Genomic DNA, 18,959 nt, shown 5'->3' with positions numbered 1-18,959 from the left:
CATTTGCATTATGGTATTGCAATGTTGCCTTCAGAGATATGCGGGACTAATCTGGACCCACTAAAAAAACAGGAGGGTGGTTTTACCTGAAGACTACAGCAGTATCCACGGGAGCTATGTTTAAAATGTGGGACAAATGTAAAAAAGGAAACTTTATTAAATGAATTTATTCATGGCAAGGGAGTCCGTAGAGGAAAGGCACCGGAGCTGGTGTTATTTCAGGATTATTAAGTACCTCTCTTCTTTCATTAATTATTCCTGCAGCAAATGAATTTCCACTGACACCCCAGTGGGGGCTGGGAATTTTCGGGGCCAAGGCAATAAGAGGTGAGTGATAAGGAGCCGTGCCCATGGGGGTTTTCAGCAGCTTCTGCTGCTGTCTTACTAGAGGGCTCGCAGAGGTTCATGCTGTATGGACCACAACCAAAACAGGAATTATTTTTTTTCATCTCTCCATTCCTTATCTTGTAAAGTATAAAGACAATTTAGTGTGGATTATTGTTAAAATATATAACCTGGTGGAAGCAGGGATTTAACCACCTCTCAGAAATATGCCTACTGTAATTTAAAATTTTGGTAATTAAAACACTGTGGGGACTGCACATTTAAAAGGCACCGGTACTTACCCTCTTCTTCACTGCAGAGGTAAAAACAGGCAACATTCCATCAGCTGCAGTACCGATTGCTATAACGCAAAGTGAGCCACAGACGCCTTAAACAGTCAAATTTCTGAGGGTAGAGTCACATATGAATGCACCTTCAACTGAAGTGCATTCAACAAGGCAAAACGTCAGCTAATAGTAGCTAACATTGAGAAATTCAAACTTTTTCTGTTTCCTACGAAGGTCTGCCACAGAAAACAGTCATATGAATAGGTTGTGTGCAGCAAACAAAAATAGCTGCCAGAGAGGAAGATGCAAAGAGAACAAGTAAGTCAAAAATCATGTTGCTATTATCATTCCATTTTAATAAAAGCAGTATTTGTTTAATCAGCAGGTAATTCACACTCCCCTTCTTGTTGTCACAGCCATATGAATTAAATCAACCTTTTTGAATGAACAAAATAGAACCTTTAACTTTGAAATCATTCAACAATTTATAGGGAGCACAGTTTGCCACAAGTACAGTACATTCCTTGTTGAACACATGGTGTTGTGTCCAGTTCCTCTGGGTTCTTAATGAGCAGACTGACCACTAACCATTAAAAATATACATCACATTTATTTATTTTGTCACACCACAGAGTGATTTTGTCACTGTCTAATGATGTGATTGGGCACTACAGGAAAGAGCCTGTCTCCTATTGGTCAAACACGTCACCTTCTCCCGAGTCTCCTGGCACCTTAGTTGGCAATCGCAAACAGAAACCTTGACACGCACGCCACTTTTTCTAAAGGTAACACAAAGTACAAAAGCAGATTCTGGAAATAGTAAGACTCTGATACTATAAAAAATGTCTTTTCTGAATAAGAAAAACAATGCACTTATTTCTACCAAGTTGTTTTTTGTTTTCTTTTTTTCTGCCTTTGACAGTTAGGCAGCCGAGAGTGAAAAATAATGGAAAAATCTGGCATAGGGAACTAGTTTGAACTGGTTGTCGTTCATGATCCACCTACGAGCCTTCTGGAACTTGCTAAGATGCTGTTCTGTACACGGGGTGGACTCTTCACCAAGTCAGCGTACAGGAACAAACTACAATCTTTCCGAACAATGTACAGTATGATTACTACAATGGTTTTGGAAAGACCTAAAGCAAAAGAAGTACCAAATGTTCAAAAACAAAAGGGAAATAAAGAAATGCATATTTCAGCCATCCTTGTGTGGGAAAAATGTGTCCCCTTCAACAGGCCTTCCGGGTCCTGTTGATGAGATAAGGCCAAGCCAGCCGCCCATGTGATTGGGAGGAGTCTGGCTCCGGCTGGGCAGGGCCGGGCGGGATGAGGGGGTGGGCTCTGGTCTCACCAAGGAGCTAAAGGCACCAGTGTGGTCAGGAGCAGCACGGTCCATACTGAGCTGCACAGGGCACTGTGCACTGACCACTGACCACTCTTCACCCGAACGCCTACACACACAAACACATGGGGGAGAGAGAACAACATCATCTTTCTTTCAGCAACATACACTAAGAACAAAAAGGAACATTATGAAGAGAATACATGAACTAGGCCATGTGATGTGAATGAAATGCATACGCGAGCTGACCAGGTTGTGAGTTAAAGATGCAGGGGAACTGACGACAGTTCGCTATGAAAGAAATCCCCTTTTTTACACCAGCCCATTACCAGACAATTAGGCTCATAATTGGTGAACCTTTTCATAACCTTTCATCTGTTCAGGTGTTGACAGCTTTTGGGGCATTTTAAAATATTCTGATATTAGAACACATCTGTGGCCTTCAGAGGTCAGCCTCTTCTCAGCTGTAAGCAAGCTGTTCTAGTCTCCAAAGAATCAGTAACAATTTTGTGGCTTACAGCTGTCTTTGTGAGTTTGTCTTTAAGGGGAAAAAGTGATTTGGGCAAGCCTGCACTAAATTGATTGCTGGTACTGCTGTAAGAATAATGGTAAACTCTAAATTCATCTTGTCATCTGAGCGTAGCAGCAAACTTAATTAGCTGTGGAACCGTGTAGGTGTGAGCCAAGGTGCTAATTAAACGAGTATTAAGCAGTAGCAACCTGGCTTTGCAACAGCTGTGTTAACTCAATTAGTATCTTGAGCGTGCATAAAAAACGAAAGAAAAAAATAAGCAGCTGGTAAACATTTAATTATCCATGTGATACGGTGTGAGCTCTTTCAAAGTGGATGCAGACAGTAATAGCAGCACTCACTGTGCTTATCCATTAGACACGTGAATATATAGATTAAATGCAAATTCTTGGTGACGCATTTATCTAGAATAGCCACAATCTCAGATGAGATAATACATTAAGATTGTTCTAGGTTCAAAACAGATCAGTTATACCTAATCCTAAACCTTTAAGACACAGACCAGCAACTCAGGTATATAATATATATATATATACATTCAAAATTGAGATATATTAATCAATGTTATAGAGTCATAATGTACAGTAACAGATTCTGACAACGATATGTTGATTCTGCCAAATATATGTAGTGTGACTGTGAGTTTAGGATGCATCACAGTCACACTAGCGACAGTGGTGGACACCAGCCCTTGAATGAGTGTCAGTTGGAAAGATGGAGAGCTTCTTCTTCCGGTAGACTCAAATAGAAGTCTGACTTCCCCATGCTGCATGCACAAGCTGTGATCAGGGAATTCAATTCTACAGGAATGAGGGCTGTCACAATGTGACAAACCCTCCCACTAAACAGAATATACTGTTTTGAGGTTGTGTGTGTGAGAGGGTAAGAGTGCACATCGTAGGATGTGGCGAGCGAGAGAGGGTGAGATTGTAGATTTTGGGGTGTAGTGTGTGAAGGGGTTAAGGGTTCAGTTTTTGGGTTTCTGTGTTATAGAGGGGATGAGAATGGATATTTTTTATGGATTATGGTTTTTTGGGTGCGTGTGAGAGTGGCAGTAAGGAGGATGGAGATTTCTGGGTGTGTGTGAGAGGCAGTGAGAAGGATGGAGATTTTTGGGTGCATGTGAGAGTGGCAGTAAGGAGGATGGAGATTTTTGGGTGTGTGTGAGAGTGGCAGTAAGGAGGATGGAGATTTTTGGGTGTGTGTGAGAGTGGCAGTGAGGAGGATGGAGATTTTTGGGTGCGTGTGAGAGTGGCAGTAAGGGAGATGGAGATTTTTGGGTGCGTGTGAGAGTGGCAGTGGGGAGGATGGAGATTTTTGGGTGAGTGAGAGAGTGGCAGTAAGGAGGATGGAGATTTTTGGGTGCGTGTGAGAGTGGCAGTGAGGAGGATGGAGATTTTTGGGTGCATGTTAGAGTGGCAATGAGGAGGATGGAGATTTCTGGGTGTGGTTTGCAGGTTTTCAGGCTCTCTCACCTGACGAGGTGAGCACTCGGATCTGAGCGCTGGCGGTGCCCACTCCGCCCTCGCTGATTGCCCGCACCTCGATGATGTAGGCCCCGCCCTCTGTCAGCGACAGCACAGCTGAGGGGTTGTGGGTCTCGATCACCTGGCTGTGGCTCCGCCCCTCCTGACGCAGTAACACCTGTGGGACCAATCACAAAGCCCTGCGGGGTTTAATGCAGCACAATCTTGGGGGTAACCAGACCCATGCTTCACAAATGTCAAAATTTTAATGAAACTGCTCAGCAATATAAGTATTGATTTTTTTGGTCCCTTGGGGCTTTTTTCCCAAGTGGACCAATATCATTGCAGCAACACCCTCTGGTATGGGGGTGGGGGGTTTGGGTGTATACCAGTCTACCTCTAAAGTGGAGTGAGGACAGACAACTATTTCTTTTCCACACTGAAAAAATAATGTACTTTCTCGTTCTGATGAAGCAGATGAGGTGCAGTAAAGCATTAAGCAATGAGATGTGATCTTATAAGTCTATATTTGAAAGTATGTCCTAAGAGAGTGTTTTTTTTTTTTTAAATCTGAGCCCCCAAAAATGAGTAAATTAAGTCTGTGGGCCCCACATATAACTCTAAGCGCAGGCCAATCACCTGATTTAACTTGAGCACATGGGCCCAGATTTTGCTTAGTTGAGTATGAGACAGCAGAACACCTCTGGCCAAGGTAAAGGCATAACAGTAAATAAAAATTGTACACGTTTCAGTTTATCTGTACATATATTATTTTCTATCTTCTTTTCGTACAAAACTATTGAACAAGTCTGTTCTCTAACAGCTGTTCTGTCTCACCTCAATATCACCTGCCATACCAGAAATCCTGAGGGCAACTGTGTTGTCTGACAATGGGATTTGCTTCAGCTGACCGATGTATACATTTGATATGTGTGAATCTCATGTAAACATTTTTTGTTTATTACAATAAATCTAACCAGTGCATTAACAGTTCAATCAACATAATTACTTAATGCAAAAGATAATCTTGCTTTGCAAAAAATATATTCTAGTGTTAGGTATTCGATCTATAGATTAGATCTAGAGTTCACCTGGAGAACATGAGAAGAAAATACAAGTGACACGGAGTATATATTGTACAACACTCTTCTGATGATAATATTTTACTAGCCTGTGTGAGAGTGACCTACTAACAATGACCACACTTAGTCTGAAATGAAGCCATGGACAGTAAGTATCATTTTGTATAGTTAGGAATTTTGATTGGAACAATAATCTGCATGGCATCACAGGTATCAGACCAATTTACTTTAGCAATAGCTCATAGAAAGGGGCTAATCAATTGTGCAACACATATACAAAACAGGTACAAATAATACATGTTATTATTAGTACATCAAGATACTAACAAATGAATCCTATTTATTCTTGACCCTGCCAGCTGAGATGCTGATTCCCACTCATTTCTTGCTCCTGTTGGAGGTCTCAGTGGTGATGATCTGAATATGTAGAAGGACAGGACTCACCTTATAACCCATGACATGAGACTCATTGTCCAGCGACTTCACCGGCTCCCACCCAAGAGACACATTGTCCCCCTCCTGCATCCACATCAGATTACTGGGAGGCTGGCTCGGAGCTGCAGAAACAAGAAAATAATAATAATAATAATAATCACCATCATCATCATCATCATCATCCATACACAATGAAGTTACAACTAAAGCGAGTGAAAAGGTTATATGAAAAAAAATATCTGCCATTTAATGCAAACAGGAAATGGATGCAGAAAGGCCCAATCAATGGAGGAATTGATTTTTGATTTTCACAGCCAGGGCCAGTGCCAATAGAGGCTCTGATTGGTAGTTCCTCTCTAATTAGCCTGTACACCCGTGGTGATGCTTCAGAGTTAGCAGTTAAGGTCATGTAGGATTGCACATAACACAATTTCACTGAAGGCAATACGCCAAAAGAGTACAGATCTTTTATGAATGTGAAGACAACCAAAGTAGTGGGATTTCACTGCAATACACTACAGAGTAGCGAATCTACACTGGGGTCGATTTTCACATCCAGCTCCTTATTGCACCACATCATGAGGGCATACTCCGGCGAATGCGTACAGCTCCAATTTTTCTACAGTGTTACGCTAACATTATGATACATGGGATGGGCAAAAACAGAGAGAAAGGAGGTGGCAGTGCACTGTAATGCTCAGGGTCCTGGGCTTGTTACTCGGATGTTGTTAGTTCACATCCAAGATAAGGCAATGTCGTTGTACCCTTGAGTGAGAGCAATTTAATCTGAAATGCTTCAGTGAATAATCATCGTTAAAATGCACAGTATGTAAAAAACATGGAAGCTGTATATCTTGTTATGGATAGGAGCGTCTGCTCAGCACATACAGGATGCAATTAACAAAGTCCTCGTCTCACCTAGGAGAAAGTGTATACTCACGAGATTTCTTGGTCTTTGCTCTAACTGCGCTGCTGGGGGGGCCCTGCCCAATGTTGTTGTAGCCCTTCACCGTGATATGATACAGGGTGTTCCCCTGCAGCCCGCTCAGCAAGATGGACGTCTCGTTCCCAGGAGTTCTCATCTTCTCTGCAGACTCCTCCTGCTCCATGTCCTTCCAGTAGGTCACCTGCCACAGACGGAGACAGTCAGACGTACTGGAACCCTGCCTGAGCTGCCTTAATGATCATAGAAATTTCAATACTTTTTACCTCTGAGTTTAAAAAAAAAAGGTCTGCAATGTGTGTTTCAGCTTTGCTTTAACTACAAAGACAGTTTATTGAATTTACCTTAGCCAAGATATCATACTCAACAGTGTATACGATAGTAAGTACAGAAACATTACCTGCACAGGCTATGCAAGTACAAATCTTTCCCTCAGGATGAAATGAAGTTTATATTTCATGCTTGTCGCCAAAAGAACCTGAACATCATATTGACAGGATTCCTTCTCACAACATGCACAGACACATACATAAACACACACCCGCAGGCACCCACACACAGACATGCATATGAACACTGGTGAAGTGCAAATTATAGAGGAAATGTTAATTAATGACTAATTCATCATTATATTGAATGAAATTAATTATGTGAAAAAATTGAAGTGAAATAAATGCTGAGTATATACACTATATTTCTAAAAGTATGTGGACACCCCTTCTAATCAGTGATTTTTGCTTGTTCAGCCACACTGATTGCAAACAGGTGCATAAAACCAAGCATACAGCCATGCAATCTCCAGTGACAAACATTAGCAGTAGAATGGGTCATACTGAAGAGCTCAGTAACTTTCAACGTAGCACTATCATAGGATGCCACCTTTCCAAAAAGTCCGTTTGTCAGATTTTTGCCCTTCTAGAGCTGCCCCAGTCAACTGTAAGTGCTGTTATTGTGAAGTGGAAACATATTGGAGCAACAACAGCTGAGCCACAAAGCGATAAGCCATACAAGCTCAAGGTGCAGGACCGCCAAGTGCTGAAGCACGTAAAAATCATCTGTCCTTGGTTGAAACACTCACTACAGAGTTCTAAACTACCTCTGTAAACAACGTCAGCAGAAGAACTGTTCATCAAGCGCTTCATGAAATCAGTTTCCATATATATATATATACATATATACACACACACACACATATACATTGCCTTCGGAAAGTATTCAGACCCCTTCACTTTTTACACATTTTCTTACATTACAGCCTTATTATAAAATGAATTAAATTCATTTTTATTGTCATCAATCTACACACAATACCCCATAATGACAAAGCGAAAACAGGTTTAGACATTTTTGCAAATTTATTAAAAATAAAAAAAACTGAAATATCACATTTACATAAGTATTCAGACCCTTTACTCAGTACTTTGTTGAGGCACCTTTGGCAGTGATTACAGCCTCGAGTCTTCTTGGGTATGATGCTACAAGCTTGGCACACCTGTATTTTGGGTATTTCTCCCATTCTTCTCTGCAGATCCTCTCAAGCTCTGTCAGGTTGGTTGGGGAGCGTTGCTGCACAGCTATTTTTAGGTCTCTCCAGAGACCTAAAAATAGGTTTGGGTTCAAGTCCGGGCTCTGGCTGAGCCACTCAAGGACATTCACAGACTTGTCCCGAAGCCACTCCTGCGTCGTCTTGGCTGTGTGCTTAGGGTCGTTGTCCTGTTGGAAGGTAAACCTTCGCCCCAGGCGGAGGTCCTGAGCACTCTGGCGCAGGTTTCCATCAATGATCTCTCTGTCCTTTGCTCTGTTCATCTTTCCCTTGATCCTGACTAGTCTCCCAGTTCCTGTCACTGAAAAATATTCCCACAGCATGATGCTTCCACCACCATGCTTCACCGTAGGGATGGTATTGGCCAGGTGATGAGCGGTGCCTGGTTTCCTCCACACATGACACTTGGCATTGTGGCCAATGAGTTCAATCTTGGTTTTATCAGACCAGAGAATCTTGTTTCTTATGCTCTGAGAGTCCTTTAGGTGCCTTTTGTCAAAGTCCAAGCGGGCTGCCATGTGCCTTTTACTGAGGAGTGGCTTCCGTCTGGCCACTCTACCTTAAAGGCCTGATTGGTGGAGAGCTGTAGATATGGTTGTCCTTCTGGAAGGTTCTCCCATCTTCACAAAGCAACTCTGGAGCTCTGTCAGAGTGGCAATCGGGTTCTTGGACACCTCCCTGACTAAAGCAATTCTCCCCTGATTACTCAGTTTGGCCAGGTGGCAAGCTATAGGAAGAGTACTGGTGGTTCCAAACTTCTATTTAAGAATTATGGAGGCCACTGTTTTCTTTTGGGACCTTCAATGCTGAAGAAATCTTTTTGTACCCTTCACCAGATCTGTACCTCAACACAATCCTGTCTTGGAGGTCTATGGACAATTCCTTCGACTTCATGGCTTGGCTTTTGCTGTGACATGCATTGTCAGCTGTAGGACCTTATATAGACAGATGTGTGCCTTTCCAAATCATGTCCAATTCAATTGAATTTACCACAGGTGGACTCCAATCAAGTTGTAGAAACATCTCAAGTATGATCAATGGAAACAGGATGCACCTGAGCTTAATTTTGAGTGTCACAGCAAAGGGTCTGAATTCTTATGTAGATGTGATATTTCAGTTTTTTATTTTTAATAAATTAGCAGAAATGTCTAAAAACCTGTTTTTGCTTTGTCATTATGGGGTATTGTGTGTAGATTGATGAGAATAAAAATGAATTTAATCAATTTTAGAAAAAGGCTGTAACCAAATGTGGAAAAAGTGAAGGGGTCTGAATACTTTCTGAGGCACTGTATGTATACACACACTATATGACCAAAAGTATTTGGACACCCCTTAGTCTGTGGCTGTTTTTCATGATTTGGGCTAGGCCCTTCAGTTCCGGTGAAGACAAATCTTAATGCTACAGCATACAATCACATTCTAGATGATTCTGTGCTTCCCCAACAGTTTGGGGAACGCCCTTTCCTGTTTTGGCATGACAATGCCCCCGGGCACTCAGTGAGATCCATATATAAATGGTTTTCTGAGTTTGGTGCAGAAGAACTTGACTGGCCAGCGCATAGCCCTGACCTCAACCCCATCCAACACCTTTGGGATCAATTGGAAAGTCAAGTGCGAGCCAGACCTGATCACCCAACCAGTGCCCAACCTCACTAATGCTCTTCAGGCTGAATGGCAGCAAATCCCAGCAGGAATGCTCTAACATATAGTATGAAGCCTTCCCAGAAGAGTGGAGGTTGTTATAGCAGCAAAGGGTGGACCAGCTCCATATTAATTCTCATAATTCTGGATGAGATGTTGGATGCCAGGTGTCCATTTCCCTTTCCCATGTAGTGTACATTACATATATTTTAAGTACACTGTTTAGTTATATATACATGTATTCATACACTGTAGTAAACCTGCGATTAGTTTTAGAAGTGTCTCTGTAACCCCAAACCACCTCTGCCCTCCCTCTATGTGATCTGATCCAGTTGTATACTTTGCTGAATAAAAGGGAGTTTTGATCTTTTCTTCTGAACACACTCACACTTCCTGCTTGTCAGCATTTACAATATACCAGTCTAGTGTTTCTCATGAAATACACATTTCATGATAATCTTTTATAATTCATTTTAATGATTAATAATTTATGACAATGTATGTCTTTCTAAAGAGAATTTGATCATTGTCTGATTAAACTAATTTTTTATCTTACACGGACACATGGACACACGGACACATGCATTTGCATGAACTCATGCACATGAATCAACCCCTACCTCGTATCCCCAAGGTCTGCCAGGACCAGGGTTTGGTGGTTTCCAGGCTACCTGGATTTCAGAGGAGGACAAGCTGGTAGCTTTAACCTCGGAGGGAGGCTCTCTGGGCTCTGAATCAAAAGTTAAAAAAATACACAATACATCAGGCTTTGTCAAACACATTCAGGCTAGACCACACTTTCACCAGCATACAGTCAGATTGGATCACATTTCCACCAGCACATAGTCAGGCTTTATCACACTTCCACCAGCACACAGTCAGGCTAGATCACACTTCCACCAGCACACAGCCAGACTAGATCACACTTCCACCAGCACACAGCCAGACTAGATCACACTTCCACCAGCACATAGTCAGGCTTTATCACACTTCCACCAGCACACAGTCAGACTAGATCACACTTCCACCAGCACATAGTCAGGCTTTATCACACTTCCACCAGCACATAGTCAGGCTTTATCACACTTCCACCAGCACACAGTCAGACTAGATCACACTTCCACCAGCACACAGTCAGACTAGATCACACTTCCACCAGCACACAGTCAGACTAGATCACACTTCCACCAACACACAGTCAGACTAGATCACACTTCCATCAGCACACAGATGGGCACAAGAGAGCCAGCCCACACCACCCCTGTCAGAGCCTGTGCTAGAGGGGTGCCAGTTACTCAGTAACTAAGATGAAGAAAAGGGATTACAGATGATAGATAGGGGATTCACTTTCTCTGGAAACAATGACACTTGATGATAACAGTTTTTAAATATCACAGACAGGGCTTTGAAAGTGGAAGCACTGCAACTCAGAACCATCTGCAGGAAATAAGGAATGATCATCAGAGCAGTACAGACTGTATTGGATCTGTCATCAGGAATCTGCTTTTAGAAGGTACAGCCGATAATCAAGAGGCAGTATCAATGCAATAGAGATGTAGTAATATCACAGAGAGTGACATATGATATTGAGCCATCATAACATTAGTCAAGAATGACAAATATACATTTGAAATACTTTAACATGGAAATGGTGGTGAAGCTTGAAAACAGCCCTCCAGATCCCAGAAGATTTTCCACTAAAAATGAACAAACCAAAATGTAGAATCTTATATTTTGAGTATCACTCTACACTAGGTGGCCCTAATACCTGTCTACTCACATTGCTGTACATGTGCACATTGTTATTAGGGGTGTATCCAACCTGAATACCCTATTTAGAAAAGCACAGATAATATTTTGTATATGAATATTTTTTCTTCTTGATCTTACACATTACTACCAAACAGAACTTAATAAAAAAGATGTTGCAATAAATTAATACAGAAAAAGTGGGCGGTTCTTCTAAGAACAAACTCATTTGATAAAAAAAGAACCTGAGAAACTAGCTGCTGTGCAAGTCCATAGTTTATCTCCCGGCTCCGCAAGAAGAACATTGGCAATAATGATAAAGGATCATGTCCTATTTTAGTTGGAAACCAGTTTTGTTGATAATGAGGCAAGATTAGTAATGCTAATTGGTGAAACTGAAAAAAAAAAAATCGAATGTGTATAGCCAGTAGAGGGATCAGAGTTAATTGAAAAACCTATTTAGCAATTGGCCGTCAAGATAAAGGATTAACAATATTAGGAGGTGACTTCAACAATGGATGCAAAAATGCATACTAAAAGTGTTACAAAGCACAAAGCAGAAGAGGGTGCAATTTTTCTGAGAATATAAAGAAAAATAGAAAGAAAAAGAAAAGTAATATTTTCCTTTACTTTTATTCTTCATCCACAAGTAAATACTCAAGGCTTGATTGCTTCTTTGTTAAAAAAAAATAAAATAAAATGTGCGGAAAATAAAAAGTAGCATAAATACTCCTTTCAGATCATGCACCTTTGCATACGACAATTATCTATGGAGATTCAACAACTCTTTATTTTTAAAGAGGACAGGGACAAAGAAGAAAGGGACAAAGAAGAAAGACACATTCAATTATTACATACAAAATAGTGACACATCAGATATAAACCCTATAATTATGAGAAAGGGCAAACGTATTGAGGGGAAAATCATCTCATTCTCATCTTCTTGAAAAAATAAAGACAAGAGAAACAAATAAACCATTAAAATAATTTAACTGAATAAATGAGGAAGAAACGGACGCTTCTGTCAGTTTCTATCAGAGGAGATGGAAAAATCTCTCTTTACTTGACAGAATACAGGTGACAGTGGACCAAGGGCTGCAAAGATCTTGGCCTACAGACTTAAAAAAGCAAAATTTTAAAGCATCCTTTGCTGGTCTGAAAAACTCAAACTAAACAACCAGTAACATGAAAAGCAAGCAATAGCAGAGCAATGTGCTTTGTAGAACACATCTTGTGATGCACCTGGGCACATCATCAGTGATGTTACCTGGATTCATTAGGTGTTTCGAGTCTTTCAACAATCAGACACCCTCACCCAGACAACCCAGCTGGGGTTGATCAAATTCCGGCTTGTGTCCAGGTAGCACTACCAAACCCACGGATCACTTCTCCTGATCCACAGCCACCTTTAGGCAACTTCGGCCGCCTCAGTGACAAACTTGATGGCCCTTCGCTTGCTAGCCCAAGTGATGCCTAGCATATTATAGGCCCTGCAGAGGGACTGGCCAGCAAACCCTCTGCATCCCACCTCGATGGGCTCGCGCTTCGCACAGCACCCGTTGTTGCGGCACTGCTCCACCAAATCTGCACACTGCTCCCTCTTCCTCTCGTTGGCCTTCTCAATGCGGTCCTTTCCCAGAACGGTGAGCTTCAAGAGGACAACCTGCTTTGAGGCCCCAGAGAGCAGCAGCATATCTGGCCTCAGCTTTGTCACAGTGACATTTTCTGGGAACTTGAATTGCTTCCCCAGGTCAACCAACCATCAGCTTCCAGTCATGTGCTGTTGCAAGCATGCCAGCAGAGGTGATTCTGGCAGCTGGTGTTGGCTTCTCCCCAGCCCTGAAGAAAGCAATGGTCTTTTTCACTGGGTGGAGGCGTTTAGCGATAGTTTTCAGGATTTGGTCGTGACGCCACTGGTAGCGCCCCTCGCCCAGGGCTTTCGAACAGCAGCTGAGGATGTGTTCCAGGGTTCTTCTTTTGAGGCACAGCGGGAATGCTGGTGACTCCACCTTTCCCCAGCAGAACAGGTTGGACGGGCTAGGTAGAACATCGTAGACAGCCTGAATCAAGAACTTGATATGCTGGGGTTCAGCTTTCCAAAGTTCGGCCCATGAGACCTTGCACTCGACTGCTTGCTCCCATCTTGTCCAGGCTCCCTGCTGCTGCATTCCAACCATCCTGCTGTTTCGCTCCTCCTCGACTGATGCCCTTACTTCTTCCTGGATCAGTGCCTTCCTATCCTTTCACTGCAGCTTGTTGTAGCGTGGTGTAGTGCTGCTACCAAGGCCAGACCTTCCTCGAGTCACCGTGCCCACCTATTGTGTCTTAGCCGAGACTATGCAAACTTCACAGCCTCTGCTGCTGTCCTCTTCCGTCCTGTCCTGACCTCAATGCTGGCCTAGGAGACCTTTGGGTCAGAAGATTGTCTGTACTGCAACACCTCCCTTGTTCGGCTCACCATGAACTCTTCGTTCAGGCTGCTGATGGGGAGCTTCAGTTTGGTGTTCTGACTATACAGGGAGATGCTGCTCAGGCTTCGAGGTAGTCCGAGCCACTTCCATAGGAACCTGCTGATCCTCCTCTTGAAGCCCTCGACTGTGGAGATCGGGACCTATTAGACTAAGAGGGGACAGCGAATGCGTAGAAGGATACCATGTTGGCACATCCAGGCTTTGAACTTGCCAGGGAGGCCCAACTTGCCCACAGCAGTCAACCAGGCTTCCAGTTCTTTGTTAATTGCTTGGATGGATGCTGCATCCCTCAGACTGCTGTCAAACACCTTTCCCAGAGTCTTCACAGGCTTCTCAATGATGGATGGTATCTGTGTGCTGCCGAGGGTGAAGTGGAACTTCTTGAAAAGTCTTTCCCTTCTTCAGCACCAGGGATCTGGATTTTGCTTGCTTGAAGCTCATGCAAGCCCAGCTGATCAGCTCCTCCAGACCCTTCAGGATCCACCTGCTCCCTGGGACAGATGTTGTCGTCACAGAGAGGTCATCCATGAACGCCCTGATTGGCGGCAGTCGGACACCAGACTCAGTGAGCGGTCCTCTGCACTCGATGTCAGCAGACTTCACCAGCATGTTCATGGCAAGCGCAAAAACGATCACTGAAATGGTGCAACCAGTGATTATTCCCTTCTCAAGTTTGTGCCACTCCGGAGGAGACTCTCAGACTGAAGCTTTTGCAGTAGTCCAGTATGAGGTCCCTGAACTTCTCTGGGATGTGATGCCAGTTTAGTGCCACCTCCACCAGCTTTTGGGGTATGGAGCCTTAGGCGTTTGCGAGGTCCAACCACAGAACGACCATGTCCCCCTTGTTTTCCTGAGCTTCCCTGATCAGCTGTGTGACCATGCCTGTGTGTTCCAGACACCCCGGTACCTTTGGCATCCCTCCTGTCTGTACCGAGGTGTCAATGTAGGAGTTCCTCCGGAGGGAGTCAGTCAGGAATGCTAACTATTATAAAAATCTATACAGTTTAAATGTAAACACCATTGACAAGAAGACCCTAAAATAATTTCTTGAGCCTTCCTAAAGTATCAATTGAACAGAACAAAACTCAGACAGACAATAGAACATTAGATTGATACACCTTTTTTAAAAACTTAAAACAAGTAAATCACCTGGAAGTCATGGGTGTACTAATGAGTATAGTAAATAATTTTTAAAAAGCACTCAAATAAGTGTTAAGTAAAGCTTCTAATTGGGCAATTGACAATGGAGAATAGGCATCCACATGGGATGCCTCACTTATAACTTTGTTGCATACGGAGTTAAAAGATCCAATAAAGTTCTCATCATATAGACCCATCAGCTGCATAAATGGAAATCATAAACTATCAGCGATTATTGGCAGCTGAATCACAACGATTATTCCATAAATAGTAACTGGGTTTCTATCTGATAGACAATTTATATACAACATATGAAGGACAGTAAATATAATAGAAAATCACAAAATATATAATCATATCAATCATATCAACAGCTTTGACTTCACTGGATGCAGAGAAAGCCTTTGAAGTCTCATGGCCATTCATTTTAGAAATGTATAAATATTTTTGATTCCATATTAAATTCATAACTTTGCTACAGGTAACGTGTAAGCATATCAAAGCAACAGTAAAAGTACATGGGACATTATCTAATACATTTTCTATTTCAAGAGGGACAAGACAAGGTGATCTGTTTTCACATTTTAACAAGTGTTAAAACACTTGTTTTGCACCTTTACCCGCCCGATGTCATCACACCAGGCAACTGCTTACATAGGCGTTCTCAGATTTTCTCCTGCCAAAGACTTGGTTCGAAACGTTGAAAAAGTTATTGTGGTGAGCAGTACATCTTTAATTTAGGGTGTAGTGTACAGCAGTGTGCAGATTCTCTTATACATTTTGTCCTACACCAGTATAAGTTACTGGATGTGTGTGTGATAGCTCTGGTTTGGTTGGCAACATGTTTTGTTGAAAATGCTGAATTGAAATGGACTTACCTCCTTCTGCAGAGTAAACTGTGACCACCTTGCTGAAGGGCCCATCCCCCTTGTTGTTGTACACACCCACCTTCACCTCAAAGGGGGTGAGGGGTGGGAATGTCTCATCACGGTACTTGAAAGTGGTGGAGTCTGCTGATGTCACCATCTTCTCCTTCCATCCTCGTGTCCCATTGGCCCGGAAGGCCACGATGTAACCAAAACCTTCGCCATTCTGAAACTCCTCAGACACCGGCTAAAAAAAAGTACACAAGGAACTGTTACTTTTTAAAACAAACAAACAAACAGAAGTAACTATAGGCATGCGCAGGGGTATATCTACACATTTACATATCTACACACCCCAGACCAAGGGTGTCCAGATACTTTTGGTCATATAGTGTATTTACTAAATGTTCTGCAACAACAGATTGTCAAAGTGAACATTGATACATTTCTGACATTTTATCATACGATAATCTTCATTCATTTAATGTATATTATTGTAAAAGACAGCATGATGATTACATGCAAACACAAACAACCCTGTGAAAAATAGACGGACAGACAAAAATATAGAATTAAATTTCAATTCGGTCAATCCAGTAAATTAATGAAAATTCATTGACCTAAAATTCCATCCATTATCTATACCCACTTATTCTGGTCAGGGTCCCGGGGGGTGCTGGAACTTATCCCAGCGTGCATTGGGCAAGAGGCAGGAACACACCCTGGACAGGTGGCCAATCTATCGCAGGGCATAATTAAAATTAAATTATTTGAATTTGAAAAAGAAACATAATTTTCCATGAGGATTTTTCAAGTAATTCATTTAATTAAATTTTGTGTTTTGAATTGATTGAATTTCCATAAATTGACTGAAATGGAATTTATGGGGGAGGGGGGCAGAAAATGTGGTCGACTGATGTGACTGCCACCTTTATAATCCTGTCTATCATTTCTTTGTTACCTGTGACCGAATCGCTGTGTAACCACGCCATAATCCTGCTAATCCAAGCTCTATTCATCCACATCAATAAATGCAATAGACAGGTGCACCAATCAACCAATTGGAGTTTGCATCTACAGTTTATTCAATCAGCAGACAACCGGTGACATGCCTTGGTTTTTAAAATAAAATGTTTCTCAGTAACCCCGAGTCTGAATATGCTGAATAAAACATCCGCAGAGACTGACATTTTAATGACTATAAACATGATTGCTATGGAATTTTATGATTTTCTTTTGTTTATCACTACAGCAGAATAAGGTATTAAATGACAGTGAAGGACCGGGAAAGGGTTCCCCCTCCCCCCTCACATTTGCAGTAGGGGGTGTCAGATTAAATGATGTAGTATTCTTTTACCAATTCTGAAAATTATACTCCTCTAGTCATGACCATGAGCACATTTTAAAAATGTGATTATTCCACACAAACCAGTGTTTAAACGCTACAAGTTTAGTCGTCACAGTAGCAATATTCTTGGTAACAGCAAATGCAAAAAAAAACAAATAAATAAATTCAAACAGGTTAGCATGAATTATCAGGAATATATATATATATATATACATATATATGTATGTCAAATTAAAGGAAAAACCTGAATAAATGGGAGGCGAAACATAACAAATTCAGATGCTTCCCTACGGGTGTACTGGATGATACAATTATGCAATTAACATCCTTTAATGCTCTGTGGCATGTATAAAAATGCAGAGCAGGCCCAGTTAACCACAATTTTGGATCAATATGGCAATAGAAAAAGACCTAAGTGACTTTGAAAGAGAGTTCATTATTGGGGCACGGATGACAGGAGCTTCAGTCACAGATACTGCTAAACTGGCTAGTGCTTCAATAGGAACAATGACTAAAGTGACATTTAGATCTATGAGAAACACATCAATAGAAAGTGTTGGAAGTAGTGGTCGAAAGCGCACATTCGATGACCATGATGCTTGTGCATTAGCGGAATATGTCAGGAAAAAAAGTAGAGCAGCTCTTCCTCCGGTGACTGAGAATGTCAATGCAAGATATGATTAGACTGATTAGACAGCAAGAACAGTTTGTCAACAACTACATAGAGATAGATATTATAGAAGGGTTTCAGTGCATAAATTCCTCCTTAAAAAGACGAATGCACATCTGAGACCTTTTCCTTTAATTTGTCATATATACACATACTGTATACCAATTTCCTAATTTCTAACATTTCACATGATTGTGAAATAGACCCCATTGGTGCATAGCAAGGTCTGCTGTACGTCAGTATGTCAACAGACTTAAAAGAAGCACTGACTGCCACAAAAGACTGCATTATAAGTCTTCAAATAACCACTGCCTTCCAGCTGGAATTGAGAAAAGCTGTTTTAAAAAAAAAAAAATGAAAGCCTTTAGTTTCTCTGAAGCCATGCTACACTTTTCATTGTGCATGTTCAGGGCCTGACCAGGATGAGAAATGAAACTACACATCTCAGATGGATAGCTAACATTTTGTAATTGGAATTATGCCATTCAAACAGGACATACATACAGGTAAAAATGGTTTGTGACCTTTACTTCTGGCCAGATGGCCACAAATACGCAGTAATGCGGGAGATGAATGATGAGAATGTGTTATCTGTACACTGTTACCATGAGTGCTGTTTCCACAGGATGAACCAGGATTCTTTTCAGTCTGAGCAAAGCCAGCGTGTTGCAGCACTTTGAAAGCCTGGCCCAATGTGAACCTGACTTAAATAAGTGCGTCAGTTCAGTAGACACACCCTGGTTTGAGGTATCATCACTGTTCTGTTAGGAAAAGATGCAATTGATGTCCGGGTTGGATCAGGCTTATGCAGTGTACCGTATGTCGTAATGTTAATGTTCCTGTTTTACAGCTACCATAGGCCTACTTTAGCAAGGTGTGACCAGAATTTAGCTTATAATATGCAATTTGGGCTTGTTTGTTTTTCCAAAATTCCCTTGAAAAAATTTATTTTTTGGCTTGCTTTGCTTAAAATCTGGTTGCTTGTTTGGTAACAAGCGATCTGTTTTCTTTTTTTTACATTTATGGTTACTGCTGTTTAAGGACACTAGCTAGCTTATTAATTGAGCGATTAATTTAACTATTCGACCCCCAGGTCCGCAATCACTCTACTTCCCGCTTA

General features: G+C 41.7%; 1 protein-coding gene across 3 annotated transcripts in view; it reads right to left on the bottom strand.

Annotated features, from left to right (window-relative positions):
- Positions 1–941: 941 nt before the first annotated feature.
- The window catches only part of LOC118235586 (contactin-5-like), a 350,615-nt gene continuing 332,597 nt past the window's right edge, over positions 942–18,959 (bottom strand). For all 3 annotated transcript variants that reach the window (XM_035433068.1, XM_035433066.1, XM_035433067.1), the window contains exons 19-24: positions 15,834–16,068; positions 10,216–10,325; positions 6,409–6,595; positions 5,478–5,590; positions 3,961–4,129; positions 942–2,062 (exon numbers count right to left, since the gene is read on the bottom strand). In XM_035433068.1, coding sequence (XP_035288959.1) covers positions 1,959–2,062; positions 3,961–4,129; positions 5,478–5,590; positions 6,409–6,595; positions 10,216–10,325; positions 15,834–16,068 — 918 coding nt within the window. In that variant the 3' untranslated portion in view covers positions 942–1,958. The remainder of the gene's footprint in view (positions 2,063–3,960; positions 4,130–5,477; positions 5,591–6,408; positions 6,596–10,215; positions 10,326–15,833; positions 16,069–18,959) is intronic.

Source organism: Anguilla anguilla, chromosome 9 (genome assembly GCF_013347855.1).
Source record: "Anguilla anguilla isolate fAngAng1 chromosome 9, fAngAng1.pri, whole genome shotgun sequence".
NCBI lineage: Eukaryota > Metazoa > Chordata > Actinopteri > Anguilliformes > Anguillidae > Anguilla > Anguilla anguilla.
This window is presented reverse-complemented; position numbering and strand designations above follow the sequence as displayed.